This window comes from Chaetodon trifascialis, chromosome 8 (genome assembly GCF_039877785.1).
Source record: "Chaetodon trifascialis isolate fChaTrf1 chromosome 8, fChaTrf1.hap1, whole genome shotgun sequence".
Classification (NCBI taxonomy): Eukaryota; Metazoa; Chordata; class Actinopteri; order Chaetodontiformes; family Chaetodontidae; genus Chaetodon; species Chaetodon trifascialis.
Window position 1 is genome coordinate 5,476,188 of NC_092063.1, and position 16,069 is coordinate 5,492,256.

Sequence of the window (16,069 nt, forward strand, 5' to 3'; positions counted from 1 at the left end):
GAGCTTTCTGCCAGAAAGGTGTGGAGCGTTCCGGAAGAAAGGCCTGAGGGCAAAGTTCACCCACAAGCGTAGAACAGCTCTGTCCTGCTCCAGAGGGGGAACACTGGGGTGCAATGAGAGTAAAAACTGCTAGCAAACAGGGAGTAACACTTGTTAAACCTGACGATCCTTTATTTTTCCACGACTCTTGCCTTCTGTAACTTTTACAGCACACGCTGTCCCTGCACTCACATGTACTTACAGTGAGATAAAGTTGGAAGTTAACATTCAATCAAGGGGGAGATGCATGGGGGGATATTTTAAGCAGTTAAGATATTTAGACATCACACTGATATGAAACTGTAAGTCTGCGGCTGTAGTCTGGAGTCCAGCAGCTTATGAGCAGAGTCATGCAGTACATGTGTTTTCAGCAGAGCATGGGGGCTGAATTATGGCACAAACACAACAGCAAATGTCAGGGGGGAAGGAGCAGATTAATAATGACAGCAGAGGTGGTCGTAACTGCAGGGACACTGAGCTGCAATAAGGTCGACATAGCCAGTGAAATGGAGCTGTCAGGCTGAATTAAGCTCCTTTTGTGAGGAGCGTAATAAAGACAGTATCTTGTAGGCCTTTCATCAGTCAAATACGTCTTTCCACAGTCTGCTTCAGCGGATCCAAGGGGAGCATGCTTTGTATAAGTTAAGGGAAGAACTAACAGAAGTACTTTGTGAGGAAAGGTGGGGGGATTATTTAATTTTGCTTTATTTTTAGCCATGCTAGCAGCTCAAGGGATGCCAATATTGTTCTGTCGGTCCAGACTGAAATATTTCAGCAGCTGTTTCATGACATTCTGCACAGACATGCATGTCCCCCAGACAATGAATCCCGCTGATTCTGTTCACCCACTGCACTTTTTCCTGCAGGTTAGCATGCTAACATGCTAAAGTAAGCTGTTGAACATGGTCAGCATTACGCCAACTAAACACTAGCGTCTTAGCGTGGTCACTGAGAGGATGTTAGCATGCTGAGGTGAGCATTTAGCTCAGTAAAGCCTCACAGAGCTCACAAGCTTGAATAGTAACACCCATTTGTCGCAGCCAACTGATGTTATTTTCCTCTGTTGAGCTGTGCCACTTTTCTAATGGGAAATTTTTGATTAATAGAGATCAATCCCAAATTTGTGTCTCTTGTTGCAATAGGCTGCTTCTCTGTATGCATTATTCACATTTCTCTATTCAACAGCAATCACAAAATAATAAACATGGGCGGTGAGAGAGAAAAATCCTCCAGGGACACATAAAATATGAAGTTATAACCCACTATTGATGGCCTTTGACTCCCTCAAATATCAAAACATACGACTAATCGATTCATGGGAGCCCTCTGTGTCTCTGTGTGCGATTCTTTATGACATTTTTGATTGCAGAGCAGGGAGTATTGATCACAAAGGACCATTTCGCCTCACATGAAATGTCTTTTTCACCTGAATGGCTTAAAGAGCCATTGAGCAGAGGTTATATTGACTCTATGATTTTTTTTTAAAAAAAGAGGTCAGTGGGAATAAATAAAGTTGGATGATTGAGACGTCTTACTATCTCTCACTGACACTGATACTGCACAGTGCCTAATGCCTTACAGAAAAAAGGATCACCTGCCTATTCATGGCATCATTCTGCCAAAACCTCAAATGCATCAACTGTGCAGTGACGTCACTTTCAACAGCGATCAGGAACGTTTTTCAACTGAAAATAAATACTGTCTTTATTTCATCACGCAACAACAGTCCAGTAACACTGCAGGGTTGTGACTGGACGACGCAGCATTTCCTGTTCTGACTCACTTTTGACATTTGTATGAAATGAATCATCATATGTATGATCTGCTGCTGTCCTGAAAAAAGGAAGCAATTCAAATGTTATGGAAAACTGCACTAATTTCAATCCAGCCCTCTAAATGTTCCTCGTTTTCCACGTGAAGTTTCCTCAGATTGCATTTATGTCATGTGAATCATTTCCAAACGTGACCTATTAATGTTCACACTTTTAATAGAAAATGAAATACACACGTTTAAGGAAAGATCTTTGCAAGAATTACAACACGTAACTCGTTTGAGGTTTTTAGATAACACTAGACAGGCTACATAATTAAACACACATTAGACACATCAGTTAGATATATGGACGGTCAGGCTTCTGCCTAACACACAGGAAGTATGCATGATCACTCTGTGACAAGATTATCAATGATAATTCAATGATTCACAGTCCTCTGCTTCACATACTCAAACATACATACTTGTATGCATTTACAGAAACACATGCAGAACATACATCTCACTTTTCTGACCATCAGAGTTCTTATACAGATTTATTGATACCTCGCTCTGTTTCAGAGGACTTTGTCTTTGACTGTGAATTTAATATCTGAGACAGAAATAGGACAGAAAACCAAACATGAGTGAGGCCTCAGAAAGGTTCAAGGTACACTGATAACCATTAATCAATATTAAAATGTTTACAATGGCCGCAGAGAATAATGATAAAAGCTCCGAAGCATTCATTCATATGTGTGCTTTATCACGAGCCATGTTTTGAGACTACATCCACATTCATCAGATAATGCAAACCTCCAGACATCTTGAAAACACCACACATCTGGATTATACGCTCAACTTAGAAATGTTTGTATTTGATGTGTGGCAGCAAACATCTCAGAGTGGAGGTGAACGGAGTAACCTGATTCTGTACTTAACTTTAAAAAAAGAGACAATTTTACATCAAACATAAATCAGAGGTAAATATAAATTAGCTTAGCTTAGCATAAGACTGCAATGTGGGCAAACAGCTAGCCTGATTTTGTCCAAAGGTAAAAAAAAATCTACCTACCAGCACCTGTGCTATGCTAAGCTAACTGGCTGCCTGCCGTAGCCTCATATTTAATGGCTAACTACGAAACTGGAATCAGTCTTCTCTTCAAAAAGCACTTTTACTAAAACGTAAGATATCCATTTTTAGATGTTTGGACTGAAGCAGTTTTCATGTTCCCTTTAAAACAGCATAATTTCAGCAAAAGCACTGATGCATAACGTGTCATGTAGGTCATTCTGAAGAGCAGAGACGGTTTTGCACAAACAAACATACAAAGACTCATTCAACTCCCAGAAACACATCTTCTGCATCATCACTTCATTCTACAGCACAGGACAAAAGCTCAGGCCGTCTCATAGCAACCTGTCCTCAGCCTCCACACTGAAGGAGGTCTCTGATGCTAATAACCCCCCGATTCTAATTGACTGTACATAAGAGGTCCAGGATAGGGCAGAAAAACTCAGTGCATAAAGAATTACTACTGTTTTTTGTTTCAGTGTATATGTTCATACAACAGTTTTATGTGGTTTTCTGATGAGACGGCTCCGTTTAAGACGTAATCCTGGATGTTTGAAGAAGGCTATGAGCTTGTAAATCATATTTACAGCATGTTGAGGGTTTTATGATGCGTACAATCAATAAATTCAGAGTAATAAATAGAGGACTTGGTGTTCAATCACTTGTTGTTGAATAAACCCACATGGTAGAGTGCAGTGTGTTCGTGCTGACAAAAAGATTTAAGAAGGAAGCGTTCTTGAAAACACGGGGATTTCTACTAAAATCACTGCGGCGCTGACGTCCTTCATTCACTCATTTACTGCTGCTTAGTTTACAGTGAGCTGTGAGATGAGACGTCATACACATACAAATCACGGTCATTTTGCATCAATTTTCTCTCCTGTAGAATCACATAACGGTATAATTTTTGCATCCATAAAATACAGTGGATGTATTGAGGGATTGTTGGCAGGGAATCGTTAAGGGCATTACACAGCGGATAGATTTACTCAGAACTCAGACAAATATAATGGAGGACAGTAAATGCAGCACGCTGTGTAGTAAATAAGGAGTGATTTATGCTGTATATCTGGGATATGTTGTTCCCTGTCTGTACAATGCACAATGCATTACTCTGCTGTACACCAACTTCCAGAATATAACACTCTGAAGATGTGTGTTTTCTTTGCAATATTAATATAGAATTGAAGGGGAAACTCTTGTCTCTACAAGGTTGTGTTCAGTGTAATTTGGTGTAATGGAGTTTTACCATTAGGTGGCTACTCTGTCCCAGCGTGTCCTGCTCTGTCTGCCACTGCTGACTGATAAGAAATGAGGTGATAATTTCACACAAAAACTCCCTTAAATATCAACATAACCACATAAAATCCTCTATAACACAGTTGATTTATAGCATTGCTATAGTGATTAACTGGCTCCTTAACGAGCGCACTGCCTGAGACTTTTATAGAGGGTCCTTTATGAAGTTAGCATAAGTGATATATAACATTCGTCATTTTTACAGGTTTGTAACAGTGTGTAAGCTGTTTCATCAGACACATTCATGCACCATTTGTCTGTATGAATAAGAGAAATTTCTAATGGAGTAACACATAAATTCCATATTTTAGTGCTTTGGGTAAGTTCAATAAATGCATACCTGTCTAAAAGTTAATTAGTGAAAATGTTAAAAAAGCAGATGATGTACTGATTCATATTATTTCTAGTGTCACCGTGGCAGACATTCGGTCCAATGTTCCTGCTGCAAGTGGATGCGACAGCCCAGCTTCATGTGGGAGAGCCGCGCTCCAGTGCACTTGATGAAGGCAGAGTTACATCAGCAGCAGCACACAGAAGTACAGAAGTAAAACCCCAAAGCCACCGTGGCGGATGTTCGAAATTTCATGGCAATCCATCAAATAGTTGTTGAGATATAAAAGACGTTCTGTTTACAGTTCTGTCCTCCGTGAATCATGAATAAACCGCGCTCAGCTACCATGTCGGTTAAATCTCGCCTCAGCTTCTCCCCTTTAACAGCTGATCTTTATTCATTTAAGCTTGCTTTGTTTGTAGTTGACACAAGGTGAAACATCTCATACAGTTATCTGATTATCTGAACACTGATTTGAACCACTGTTTCCACTGTTTGTGCCTTGTGAGCCCTAAAAACTGAAGCAATGTCGACTTTCGATCCCTCATCACAGCATGCAGACGTCAGTGGCTTCTTCATAAGTCAAGTATCCTCAAGTAAACAGTCACAGCTCTTGAACCAAAACTAATTATTAGATATCATATTTTTATCTAATAAATCATTTTTTTCAATATTCATTTTCTAAAATGTAAATTGTCATTAGCTGTCTGGGCTTTTGTGCACATATGAGACAAAGAAAATGTTTTTTGGTGCAGAAGGTTATTATCAGGCTCACATCAGCTTTTCACACTTTTAAAAGAAATTTCAATAATAATTCATTTAATTACAATAAGACGTATTCAGCAGATGAACACCTACTGATATAAAGTGTTAGATGAGCTAAAGCCCATCTCCTGCCTTCAGGCTTTGTGTCTATATAAAGTCTGCTCTCTGCATTGTATAGTTTCAGTGAAGGAGCCTTTTGAACAGACAAATTTGCTCAAACGGGAGGATTAATGCACAAGAAATAATAAACAGCCTCTTCATGCAGCGTAATGGGCTCCCTGAAACAATGCAGAACACAGTGGTTGGCCTTTGATTATTTCTGTTGATACTAAGACGACAAGAGTTCTCGACAGATGCGGTGGATGAATTATTCATTCGCACAGAAGAGCAGCTCTTTGCGTTCTCTGTTATCAAAAGGGATGAAAACATATCATACTGGCTGCTACGTATGTGGCCGCACTAACTGTTACACAACCTATGATTTATTCATCACCTTTAAATTAAGCTCAGTGTTGTGCAGCAGCTCATTAAGGTTCATCCTGATACACATACAAGTATTTATCCAACAAAGACATCTAAATGATCAGATTACAGTACGCTTGGCAACCAGGCACTGAACCAAAGAGAGAAATTTGCATCAATATTGCAACTTAGAAACAATGAAAACGCTTCTTATTGATTAGGATTTCACTGTCAAAACTGAGATTGGAAACTCAAGTTTTCAAAGAGATATCCAAAATGCTGATCTAATGCTCAGTGGTGGAAGAAGCTGTGAATTTTGAAAAGTAAAAGTACTTCATACAACGCTGTAAGGAAAAGTAAAAGTACTCATTAAATGCAGGATGGCCCCCACCAGTGTGACATTATTGGATTATTATTGCATTAACGTACTGTGTTAATGTTTTAGCGACAGCCCAAAACTAGAAGTTGCAAGGATCACCCAAAAATCCAACATTCAGAAATCCTAAAATTGAATTGACTCAACAAAAAGGCGGAACAGAAAACCAGCCAGACACAAACGACAAAACTCAAACATCTGGTGGAGAACAAACATTAGCAAGAAACAGCGAGGATGCAAGAAGGCTGGTGGTCAAATCCACAGGAGGACAAAGAAAACAGGAAGTGGATCACACTGATTGGATGATTGAATACAGGTGGGAAGAGAAACTGGTGGGAACCAGAACAAAGACAGGAAGTAAAACTTTCCTAAATGCATGAGGAAAACTACTACAAAATAAAACAGGAAATGCAGTCAAACAGAGTCCATGGTTGATGTCACAGCTTTAGCTGGTTGATGAGGAACAACATCTTAAGTACTTTAAATCCTGCTGGCTAGTTCGTCTATAAGAGTGCTTTATATTCAATGCTGCTAGCAGCAGCTTCACGGACAGAGACGAGAGGCATCAATCTTCTCATTAACTCTTGGCAAGAAGGCACAGAAGCATATTAAAATCTATGCAAACACTTTAAAGCAGCGCTCCTTTTTTTACCCTCTTTTCTGAATGTTTTCAACTTTTCTTTGTTAAAGAAACATTTTTGACAGTTACATAAATTTCAAATAAAGTACCCTTACATGCATAGTGAAACTGGGGTGAAATTGTGCGAGGTGACATTTGTCAATGAGTCAATAATGTCGGAAATGTTGAGTGCAAAATGAATGAGCACAGCCTGTGTTGCATGAGTGAGAAGGAGAGGAATAATGAACCTAATCATACTGAGAAACACGGCTCTCAACAGACTTATACAGTTTGTATTGTCAGATCATTTCACTGCAAACTTTGGGGAAAAGCAACTGGAGGAAAATTAGTCCTTGATTGTTGCTCTGAACAGTTAAGAAATTGATGAATTCTTTCTTCGTTATATGCAGAGGGATACTCTCAGATGTCTCTTTGCTGGTTATTTCATGCAGGAGGCTGAATGAATCTGTGATCTGAAAGGTGCCTGTTTAGGACTGCCATTACCGAGCAGAGCGTGCCGTCAAACAACACGACATGATGAGACAACCTGCTGCTATTTGTCAAAGTTGCTGCTTTAAAAGAAGTTATATCTCTGTGTCCAGCATTATTTTGAATCATGTCTTCAGTGTCTGTCTGGACATTTGAGTTGAAGTCGTTACCAAATTTGACTCAACAAGTAGAGGAATGTGCTAGAACTGAGCTGTGAGGTTAAAACTTGGAAAAACTTAAAGGACGTAACTTAATTTTTTAATGAAATTCTGGAGAAAGTTGAGCTTTGTGCAACTGTAACATATAGAGGACTGACCAGCAATAGAAGTCATTAAGAGCAAGCACAAACAGTCCTATAATTACAGCAAATGGCATTTTTCTATCCAACAAACAGCAAAACAAAACAGGACCCCCTCAAAACAGCATATTATTGATCCAGACTGTTACATCTTGGAGCTGAATAGAAAAAGAAAAAATCTAAATGGCAGCCGTGGATGAAAGAGAGCCACTTCCAGCATTTTTGCTTCAGGTCTCTCTGGAAGTGTGTATTTCTGCCTTCATTGATTCTTTCCTGCAGACCCTCCTGACATCTCTTTCATCATAAAAACTCCTTATATGGAATCTATCAGTGCTATAAAGCCTGCACCATGTCCGGAGGGATTGTTTCAAATATTTTTGACGGGACAGAGTAAATGGCTCCAACATTAGAAAAACAGAAACAGGCTTCATTATTGACAGTACCTTCCCTCTGAGGCACCCAAACACGTGTGTCACGATAGTGAAGCTGCATTTTGCAACTGCTTCACATCTTAATGTTGTACGTTTTGCTCCATATTGTTATTCTCACTGTTATTTATGTTGTTTGCATGCTTGGGTGTAGTCATGCATTTTTTATGGATCAGAGCTGCAAGATGAAACTGCAAAAACGAGCAAACAAAAGTGTGTTAAGTTATACATTAAAAACACAGCCTGACTAATGCAAATGAAAACAAAAGAGACTTGTTTTCTTGAAATGAAATGGTCTGTCTGTTATTCCTGTTCAGGGCCAGAACTGATGCCGCATGCAAACATGTGTTAGAGCGACAGTTTCAGCAGTTCAGTTTATGTAAATCTAAATTAAGTCTGCATTTTCTGAAGGAAATGCTAGATGACGACTGTCAAGGTTTATTTTAATTCCACACACAAAACCGTCATAAATAAAAAGAAGGTATACATTTTTTAGGGTTGTAAAACTTTTGCTAATCCCACAGTCCACAGGAAACCACAAGCATGTTTACAAAATATGTTAAAAACACAAGATTAAACGTGTACGCGATAAAGAAGCGATAAATATATCGAACAGACTGTGAAAGGGATTTATACGTCTGGTGTTGGATATGTTGAGACACAGAGACATGCAGTAAACGCAGCCGACACCACAAAACGACAGCAACAACAAACAACAAACTTGTTGGCAACAATTAACATCACAACACTTTTTCCCATCACGCACTTGCTGTCAGATTTGTTGCACATCTCCAGTGGATAAAAAAGACAAATATATCTTCATTTGGCTGATGTTTTGAATTGGAACTGATTTGTTTGTTATCAGAGCTGCAGTGGTCATTACCTCCTGCCTCCCAGTTTGGCAGACTGGAAGTCTGATGGCACAAACTTTTCCCCCACTCAGACGTCCTCTGGAGTGGGCGAGGGATTGTTTTTGTTTGTTTTTTGGTTAGTAGCCTCATTAAATCCAATGACAAAGAGTAAAAGAGCAGGTAGTCAGTCAAGAAACATTCTTGTTACCACTGAGACTTAATATAAAAGGAGCTGCACACCCACACAGGTGTTTTTAATAACTCTGGCTAATTACACCCCTAGTCAGGTTGAAACTGAGCTATTCTGGGAATAACACATGTCACCAAGTCTGTTGAGTAATAACAATGATCCTGGGGCAAACGGCCTCATGTCAACAGGTGTGACAAATCTAACAGGAGAATGAGGGAGCTGTCAGTCAAGCTCAGTCTGTACACGCCCACACAGGACTGAGAGGAGGTCTAACAGGACAACATGACGAGTGAAACTCATGTAGGTGTGTCCAGACTTTAAGTTACATAGTTTAGGTAATTAGGCCAGCTGACCCTCAAAATTCAAACCATGCCAGCTACAGCTGTGACGCTTTAAGTCTGCAGTCATGCTAGCAGCTCTGTGAAGCTGTGCTCAGACACAGCAGTGCTTTGAGCTAAACATGCACCTTACCGTGTTAGCATGCTAACGTTTGCAAATTAGCACTAAACACAAAGCCTGATGGGAGTGTCTGATGACTCCAGATGAAACATAACAGGATCAATTAAGTGATTAGAAGGGGAATTAATGTCTGAGCCAGATTTCCTTTCAATCCAGCTAGTAGCTGAGTTAGCTTTCAATGACATGGCCTTTCTCCCAGCATCTTCTGTAATCTTCTGCTGATAACATTAGTCTGTAATCAATTTTTTAATTGCTTATTTGGAATTTTTGAAGGCATAAAACACGTTTATATTTTACATTTTGCATTTTATGTGTGCAGTGTGTTATCGTTGGCTCTCTGGTTCTTTGGATCGATATCAAGAAAGCTGCAAGCAGCAATAACGGAGGCCAAGCAATCACCATCAGCGTCACATAAAACGTCCATCTTTCTCTGTCATTCTTATTTCATGTTTTCTAAGTTCACTAAAATGATGTGTACAATATTTTTACAAAAACATTTTAGAGGACCACTCATTAAAACAACCACAGTCTAATGATGGCACTATGTCCCACTAAACAGAACTGCACTAAAACCTGATTTCACGCTGTATTTACAACACAATACTGATGCAAAAGTACCAAAACTACCACACCACAAACACAACGTGTGCCACAGCAAACAAGAATATGTACAGATTTCAGCATCAGTAAATACTTTTCACAACAGGTGGAAATAACACCAAGATTTTCACAAATGATGTATCATAAACACACAGTTTGTCCAACAAACTCATCAAATGTTTTATTAAGAAATACTGAAAGTGCTTGCGTCGTCATCCGTCTCGGTGAACCTCTTGCTGGTTTGGCCGCTCACTTCCTCCTGCTCCGTGACCAGCTCGTTGCTCTCGTGGGATGAATCCTTTATCACGCTATAATACATCGGCACGTTGTACTCTGCCGCCTTCTCCTTGTGTTGCCAGTTGCACTTGCAAAGCTTTTTGAACGCGACACGAAACTTCTGAGACATGAGGTTATAAATGATGGGGTTGATGGCGCTGTTGGTGTAGATGCACATCCGGCAGAAGAGCAGGAACCAGGTGTTGTGGTAAGGCGGGTCGATAAATGAGTTGACCACCACCAGTGTTCGGTAAGGCATCCACAGCAAGGCGAAGAGGACAACCACCACAGCTAGCATCTTTGTTATCTGTTGATAGACAGAAAGCGAAGCCATGATGTGACTTAATGAGGAAGAGTTCTGTATACAGGCACTTTGTATGACAGTGACTCATCACTGTTGTAGAAGATGTCTAATAACAAGAGTCTACTGCTCCGCTAGTGGCTCTCTGAGGCTGGATGTAGGGACAGCTGTGCTAAATGCTAACTTGAGTATGTTACATCCTCACAATGCTATTAGGTTATACAAGAAAAGAATGAATTCATACATGTTCTGAATGATCACACTCGGATGAAAAGGCGGCCTTGATAGAGACGTTTAAATATGGGGATAACGGTGAAAAGCGTTCAGTCAGTCTTTTCTGGAAGGCATCCATTGTGTTGCACACCTTTGTGCACATCTATAGTGGAAGAAATGATTGTGTAAAGAATGAAAAAAAGAGTGAACCCTGTCTACTTTCTCATCTCTACCGTCACACTGTGAGGTGGGTGTAGTCGAGTTATTGGGGAAAGTTTGGGGGAAATTATGTCAGTTGTTGTGCACAGACCCCAAATTGTTGTGAAAGTTGTGGGCGTTTTGAAAGCTGTTCAACCTTCCATAAAAGCACTGATGTTAAGGAGGTATAGTGTTTGCCATGTTTATTGTTTATATTGTTCATATATATTTATCCTCTCAAAATTTCACGGCAAACCTACCAATGATTGTGGTGGATCAACCGACTGACAAAACCTAGAGCTATACCTCTCGAGGCAGCTGGATTCAGTGAGACCACGCATGAATCCATCTTGCTGGCCTCAAATAATCTGCTTGTAGCTGAACCATGTGCTTCAGACCAATCAGAGACCTACGAAGAACTACTGGCAGCAACAGGAGTGGTTTAGGTGTGACGACAGCAAGAAGAGAAGCAACTATTTGTTTGAAAACAACTATGGCTGCCCTTAAAGAGGTTAGCTTAGCTGCTGCTACGTATACAGTAGCATCAGTCATCAGTCATCATTCATTGTCATTGCAGGTTTTTCTCATTGGAAAACCCAACTGGTAATAGAAGGTGATAGACAGATGGTTCATCCAATCACTGGCTGAGTATGTTTTTCCAAACAAGACGTCAGGTTGCCATACCATCCACTGAGGTCTGACTATAAAAGAGATTTCTTAAAATTACTCATGAGACTATATTCTCCTAATTATTCTCATTCTTACTCTTAACCGTGTTTCAATCAAGCCTTTCCAGCACAGTACCTGTTTCCTAGCAGAGACTGCACCCTTGTTGGCCTTGTTGGTGCTGTTGGAGTGGCCCTGGTGGACCGACCCCCCTCCGGCTCTGTCGTTCAGATGCGAGGGCAGAGGGCTCATGAACAAAATCCTCGCGATGAGCCCGTAGAGCACAGTGGCCACAGCGAGGGGGATCACATAGAACAAAGTAAAGTCCAGGAAATAGATTGGCATGTAGAGGCTTCTGGAGACACGGTAGCCACAAGTGACCACCACTCCATTGGTATAGACGGTCTCATCTGTGTCCACTAAGAAGAACCACATAATGCAGTAGAGTGAGGTAAAGACCCAGACTCCAGCTATGATCCTCTTGGCCCGGGAAACGGTGCATATGAATTGTGCCTTTATGGAGTGACAAATAGCAATGTACCGTTCGATGGTGAAGGCTGTGATGGAGCAGGACGACACGTTGATGCCCAGGTACTGAAGGTACGTTATACACAAGCATCCCGTGTATCCGTAAATCCAGAAGGCTACAACATCAGAGATATTTGGCAGCCCTGCAGCCAGGAGCACAATGAGGTCTGCGGCGGCCAGACTGACGAGGTAACAGTTAGTCGGGGTCACCATGTGTTTAGTGCGCAGCACAACCAGCACCACCATGATATTCCCAGCAATCCCAACTACACAGATGAGCAGCGTCAAAAATATTGTTATGACCTGCTCTTCCAGAGGGTTCAGAGGCATTTCTGTCAGATTTACAACCCGAGTGGCATCCTCAAAGACGGTTGTGTTGTTCTCCATTGTGTTCGAGTTCTGTAGACACAATTTAGCTCATCTCCAGGGGCACAAAACAAGAATCCTAAAGACAGAAACAATGAATAGAGACTGTAAAAAGAATATTGGGGTGGAGAGGGTTTGAATGTTGTATGTCACTTCTGAAAAATCAAATCACCAAACAGCAGACAGACACATAGAAACCAGCTGATGAACCTGGTGGAGCCTTTAGCAGCTAAAGATCAGGAGTTGAAGACAGAGCTAAAACAGAGTGAATATATGACTTATATTAATCAGATGGCCAGAAATACATCCAAATGAATGCTAATGTTGCTACTTAACGGCTGAATGTGTGAAATAAGCAGCTGTTTGCTAACAGTTTGACAATATAAACTTAAATGGTGCTGATATGTCGATGTTGTGTTCACAGCTTATGTCCACTGCCCCCAAGTGGGCAAATATGTTCAATTATTGCAGATCAAATATGTTAATGAAATAACAATTTGACAAAATGACCAATGCTCATATTAGAAGTGGAATCAGTGATTTCCAACTTCATGGAAAGCATGACAAAGTTAGGAATATTTCAGCCAGCCAGAGGTACTTAAAAAATGGTTAACCTTGAATCTTAATAGAGGCCAACGGAAGGCTGAAATATAAATTTGGTGTGAGTAAAAATAAAAGACCGTCCTTTGCTCTCCCAGAAATATCAGACTACCCTCCCTACAGCAAAAAAAAGAAAAAAAAAGAAGAAAGAAATTCATAACCCTCCTCCCTTTCTTACCCCCCCATAAATCTTTCTTGTGCATCCCCAAAGCAAATGAAGCACAGATAAACTGCTAAAACATTCACAGTTGATTTGGGTTAATAAAATAAAAATGTGGAATAGTAAGTTAACATGTAAGAAATATATTTAAGGGAATAAAATGAGCAGCTTACCATCATTTGCAGAAGGCAGCCCTCACTCTGGCGTGGCAGCAGCGCTCAGGTGCAAACAACCAAGAAACCCAGATGACTGCTCGGTCCTCCAGAGCTGCTCGAGCCATCCACATATGTCTGTCTCTCTCTCTCGCTCTCCCTCCCTGTTTCCCCAGTGCACCCCTCCCTTTCGTTCACATCACACACCATTACATCCACACTGCAACACGCTGCCTTGTACATACAGCCACCAACTTAAAGATCAACTCCACCTCCCCGTCCGAGCTCAGAAAGTCATGTCAACTATGGTGGACTTGGCTGTGACCAGAAACCCTGTAATTATTCAAAGAACGGGGGGGCAGCCGGCAATTCAATGCACTGACACAGCAGTGACTGGCCACTGAACTGAAATGACACTAATTACAACCTCTCTTTTTTTTTTTTTCTTTTACCACTAGTAGACATAATCTTCATCTTGTGTGAAAGGACAAATTAACAGCTTTGGATTCTCTGCTTTTGGATTCTGGACTGAAGACTTTCTCATCTCCTGAAACATCATAATATTGAGATTATTCCTGTGACATTCGGGAAAGCTGTCCCGGCTCCTGGCGCTCCGATACTGTTCCTGCTCCCAGTAGCTGAAAACATTAAGTGACATTAAAATACGTTTCTGAAAACAGATTCTAACAAACCACTTAGAGCTTGGAAAGCTCTTTAAGCCTCTATCTGAGAACAGGACTGTCAGCGTGAATGCTAATGCATGACAGATGCTCGCATTTTCATAGAATACTAGTTTTCAGTCGCAGAGCGTTCAGTCCACCGAGCTTCCACTAATGAATAGATAACAGCTTCACAGAGGGGAAAGAAATCCTGCAGAGCAGTTTTTTTCTTCCAGGTAATTACCTGATTGAACTGCTGCATGCTAAGAAGTCTGTCCTATACTGTGTTTGAACAAATATTATAATTAGTGTCTGCTTCCTGCCTGCTGGGTGGCCCCTTGTTATAAACTCATGCTGTTCATCCAAGATTTGTTCAAACCCACACATTTTTTTTTACATTCTATTGGAGATCGTACCAAACATGCCGGGCTGAACTTTAGAGAAATAAAATGAAAGATGTCTATTTCTTTCTTGATTTTTCCAACCTGGAAGCTGCTAAAAGAGAACGAAAAGGGGAAAATTGGATGTTAAGTGTTTTTATTTGCATTTCAACAATGATAAATCGTTCAGTTTACTGCATTTCTGACACAAAGGAGCCCAGGCAGAGCTGCCACACACATAGCAACACACTGATGTGAGAATTCATAGAAATACATGAATAATTCAGAACTTGTGGGCCAACAACAGTATCATCTTAACACAGGCTGCTATATTTTGAGACAATCGTGAAGTGGACAAAAAGTCAGGATTAAAAATAGATTAAGAAGTCTATTATTATTCTGAGATGCTGTCTTAAAATAAACTCCTCAAAGCCTCATGGGAGTTTCAGGCAGGAGCGTACGGATGAAATTGAAAAGATTTTTTCAAAGAGAGAAAGTAATTTTTATTTTTTTTTGTAAGGGCACATTGATTAAAATAGGCTGGTGAATGATAAGATGTTCACATGAAAAAGAGTCATCTATTAATGTTATCCAGGCCAATGAAATATTCCAGAAATTATAAAAATCCAGTCTATTGCTTTTCTTTGTCTGAGGTACTGTATCATCCTCATCTGTCCAAAGCACCATAGTGTCATCTAGTGGGGCTGAGGGGTAAAAAAAATATTATACTCATCCACAATACAACTACAATAAAACATGACCTCTGAAATCTTTATGTGGAAAAAAAAAAAAGAAAAAAAAAGTTACCAGACGTGTTTCTGTCAAATAAACAAGTTGGGTGCCGATGTGGTGGTACATCTGTAAAAACCACATCAGTTTTGTGCGAGCGCCTGAGACGACCCTGTCAACGGGGGTGGTACACTCGCAGAGGAAAAGGTGTTGTTACTGTGACTCATAAACAGGATGCTCCATCTTCAGTTTATATTTTGCTAAAACAGAAAGTCAGCATGAGTAATGACCGCCAAAACCCTGAGAGCAGCAAGAGTTTACAGCCATGCTAGCAGCTCTGTGAGGGCGTTAATAGCCACATCGCTGCTTTGAGCTAAATGCTATGTTCTCGTTAGATTGCTGTTGCTAATTAGAACTAAAAGTCCAACCAGATCACCAGAGCCTTTAGATTCCCAGTGCACAAGCAATCATGAGGATTCACCATCTTGCATCTTGAATGTTTGTATCACGTTTCATGGCAGTCCATTCAATAGTAAGATGACTTTCATTCCCAGGTCTTCAAATTTGGATTTGTCACGTCCCTCAGTGTCTCACAAAACACAACGTACCCTTTAGTGTCTACATGAGATGCACCAGCCTTTAAATACCTCCAGTGTGAACTCATGCACAGAAATATTAGACATCCATAGCAACTGCTCAACCCGACATAGCAGAGAGAGTGACAAAGTCCTTAGAGGGGTTGAGGTCAGGATGATACACAGGACCCTCACCCAGGAGACCAGGGTTCATATCGCAAGTGAAACCAAA

At 40.6% G+C, this 16,069-nt stretch overlaps 1 protein-coding gene across 1 annotated transcript; it reads right to left on the bottom strand.

Annotated features, from left to right (window-relative positions):
- Window positions 1–8,350: 8,350 nt before the first annotated feature.
- Window positions 8,351–13,634, bottom strand: LOC139335234 (thyrotropin-releasing hormone receptor-like). The gene is made up of 3 exons (XM_070968741.1): window positions 13,516–13,634; window positions 11,827–12,661; window positions 8,351–10,617 (listed from the first exon to the last, which is right to left on the bottom strand). The coding sequence occupies exons 2-3, from the start codon at window positions 12,601–12,603 to the stop codon at window positions 10,219–10,221; spliced, it is 1,176 nt and encodes a 391-aa protein (XP_070824842.1). The 5' UTR covers window positions 12,604–12,661; window positions 13,516–13,634; the 3' UTR covers window positions 8,351–10,218.
- Window positions 13,635–16,069: the final 2,435 nt, after the last annotated feature.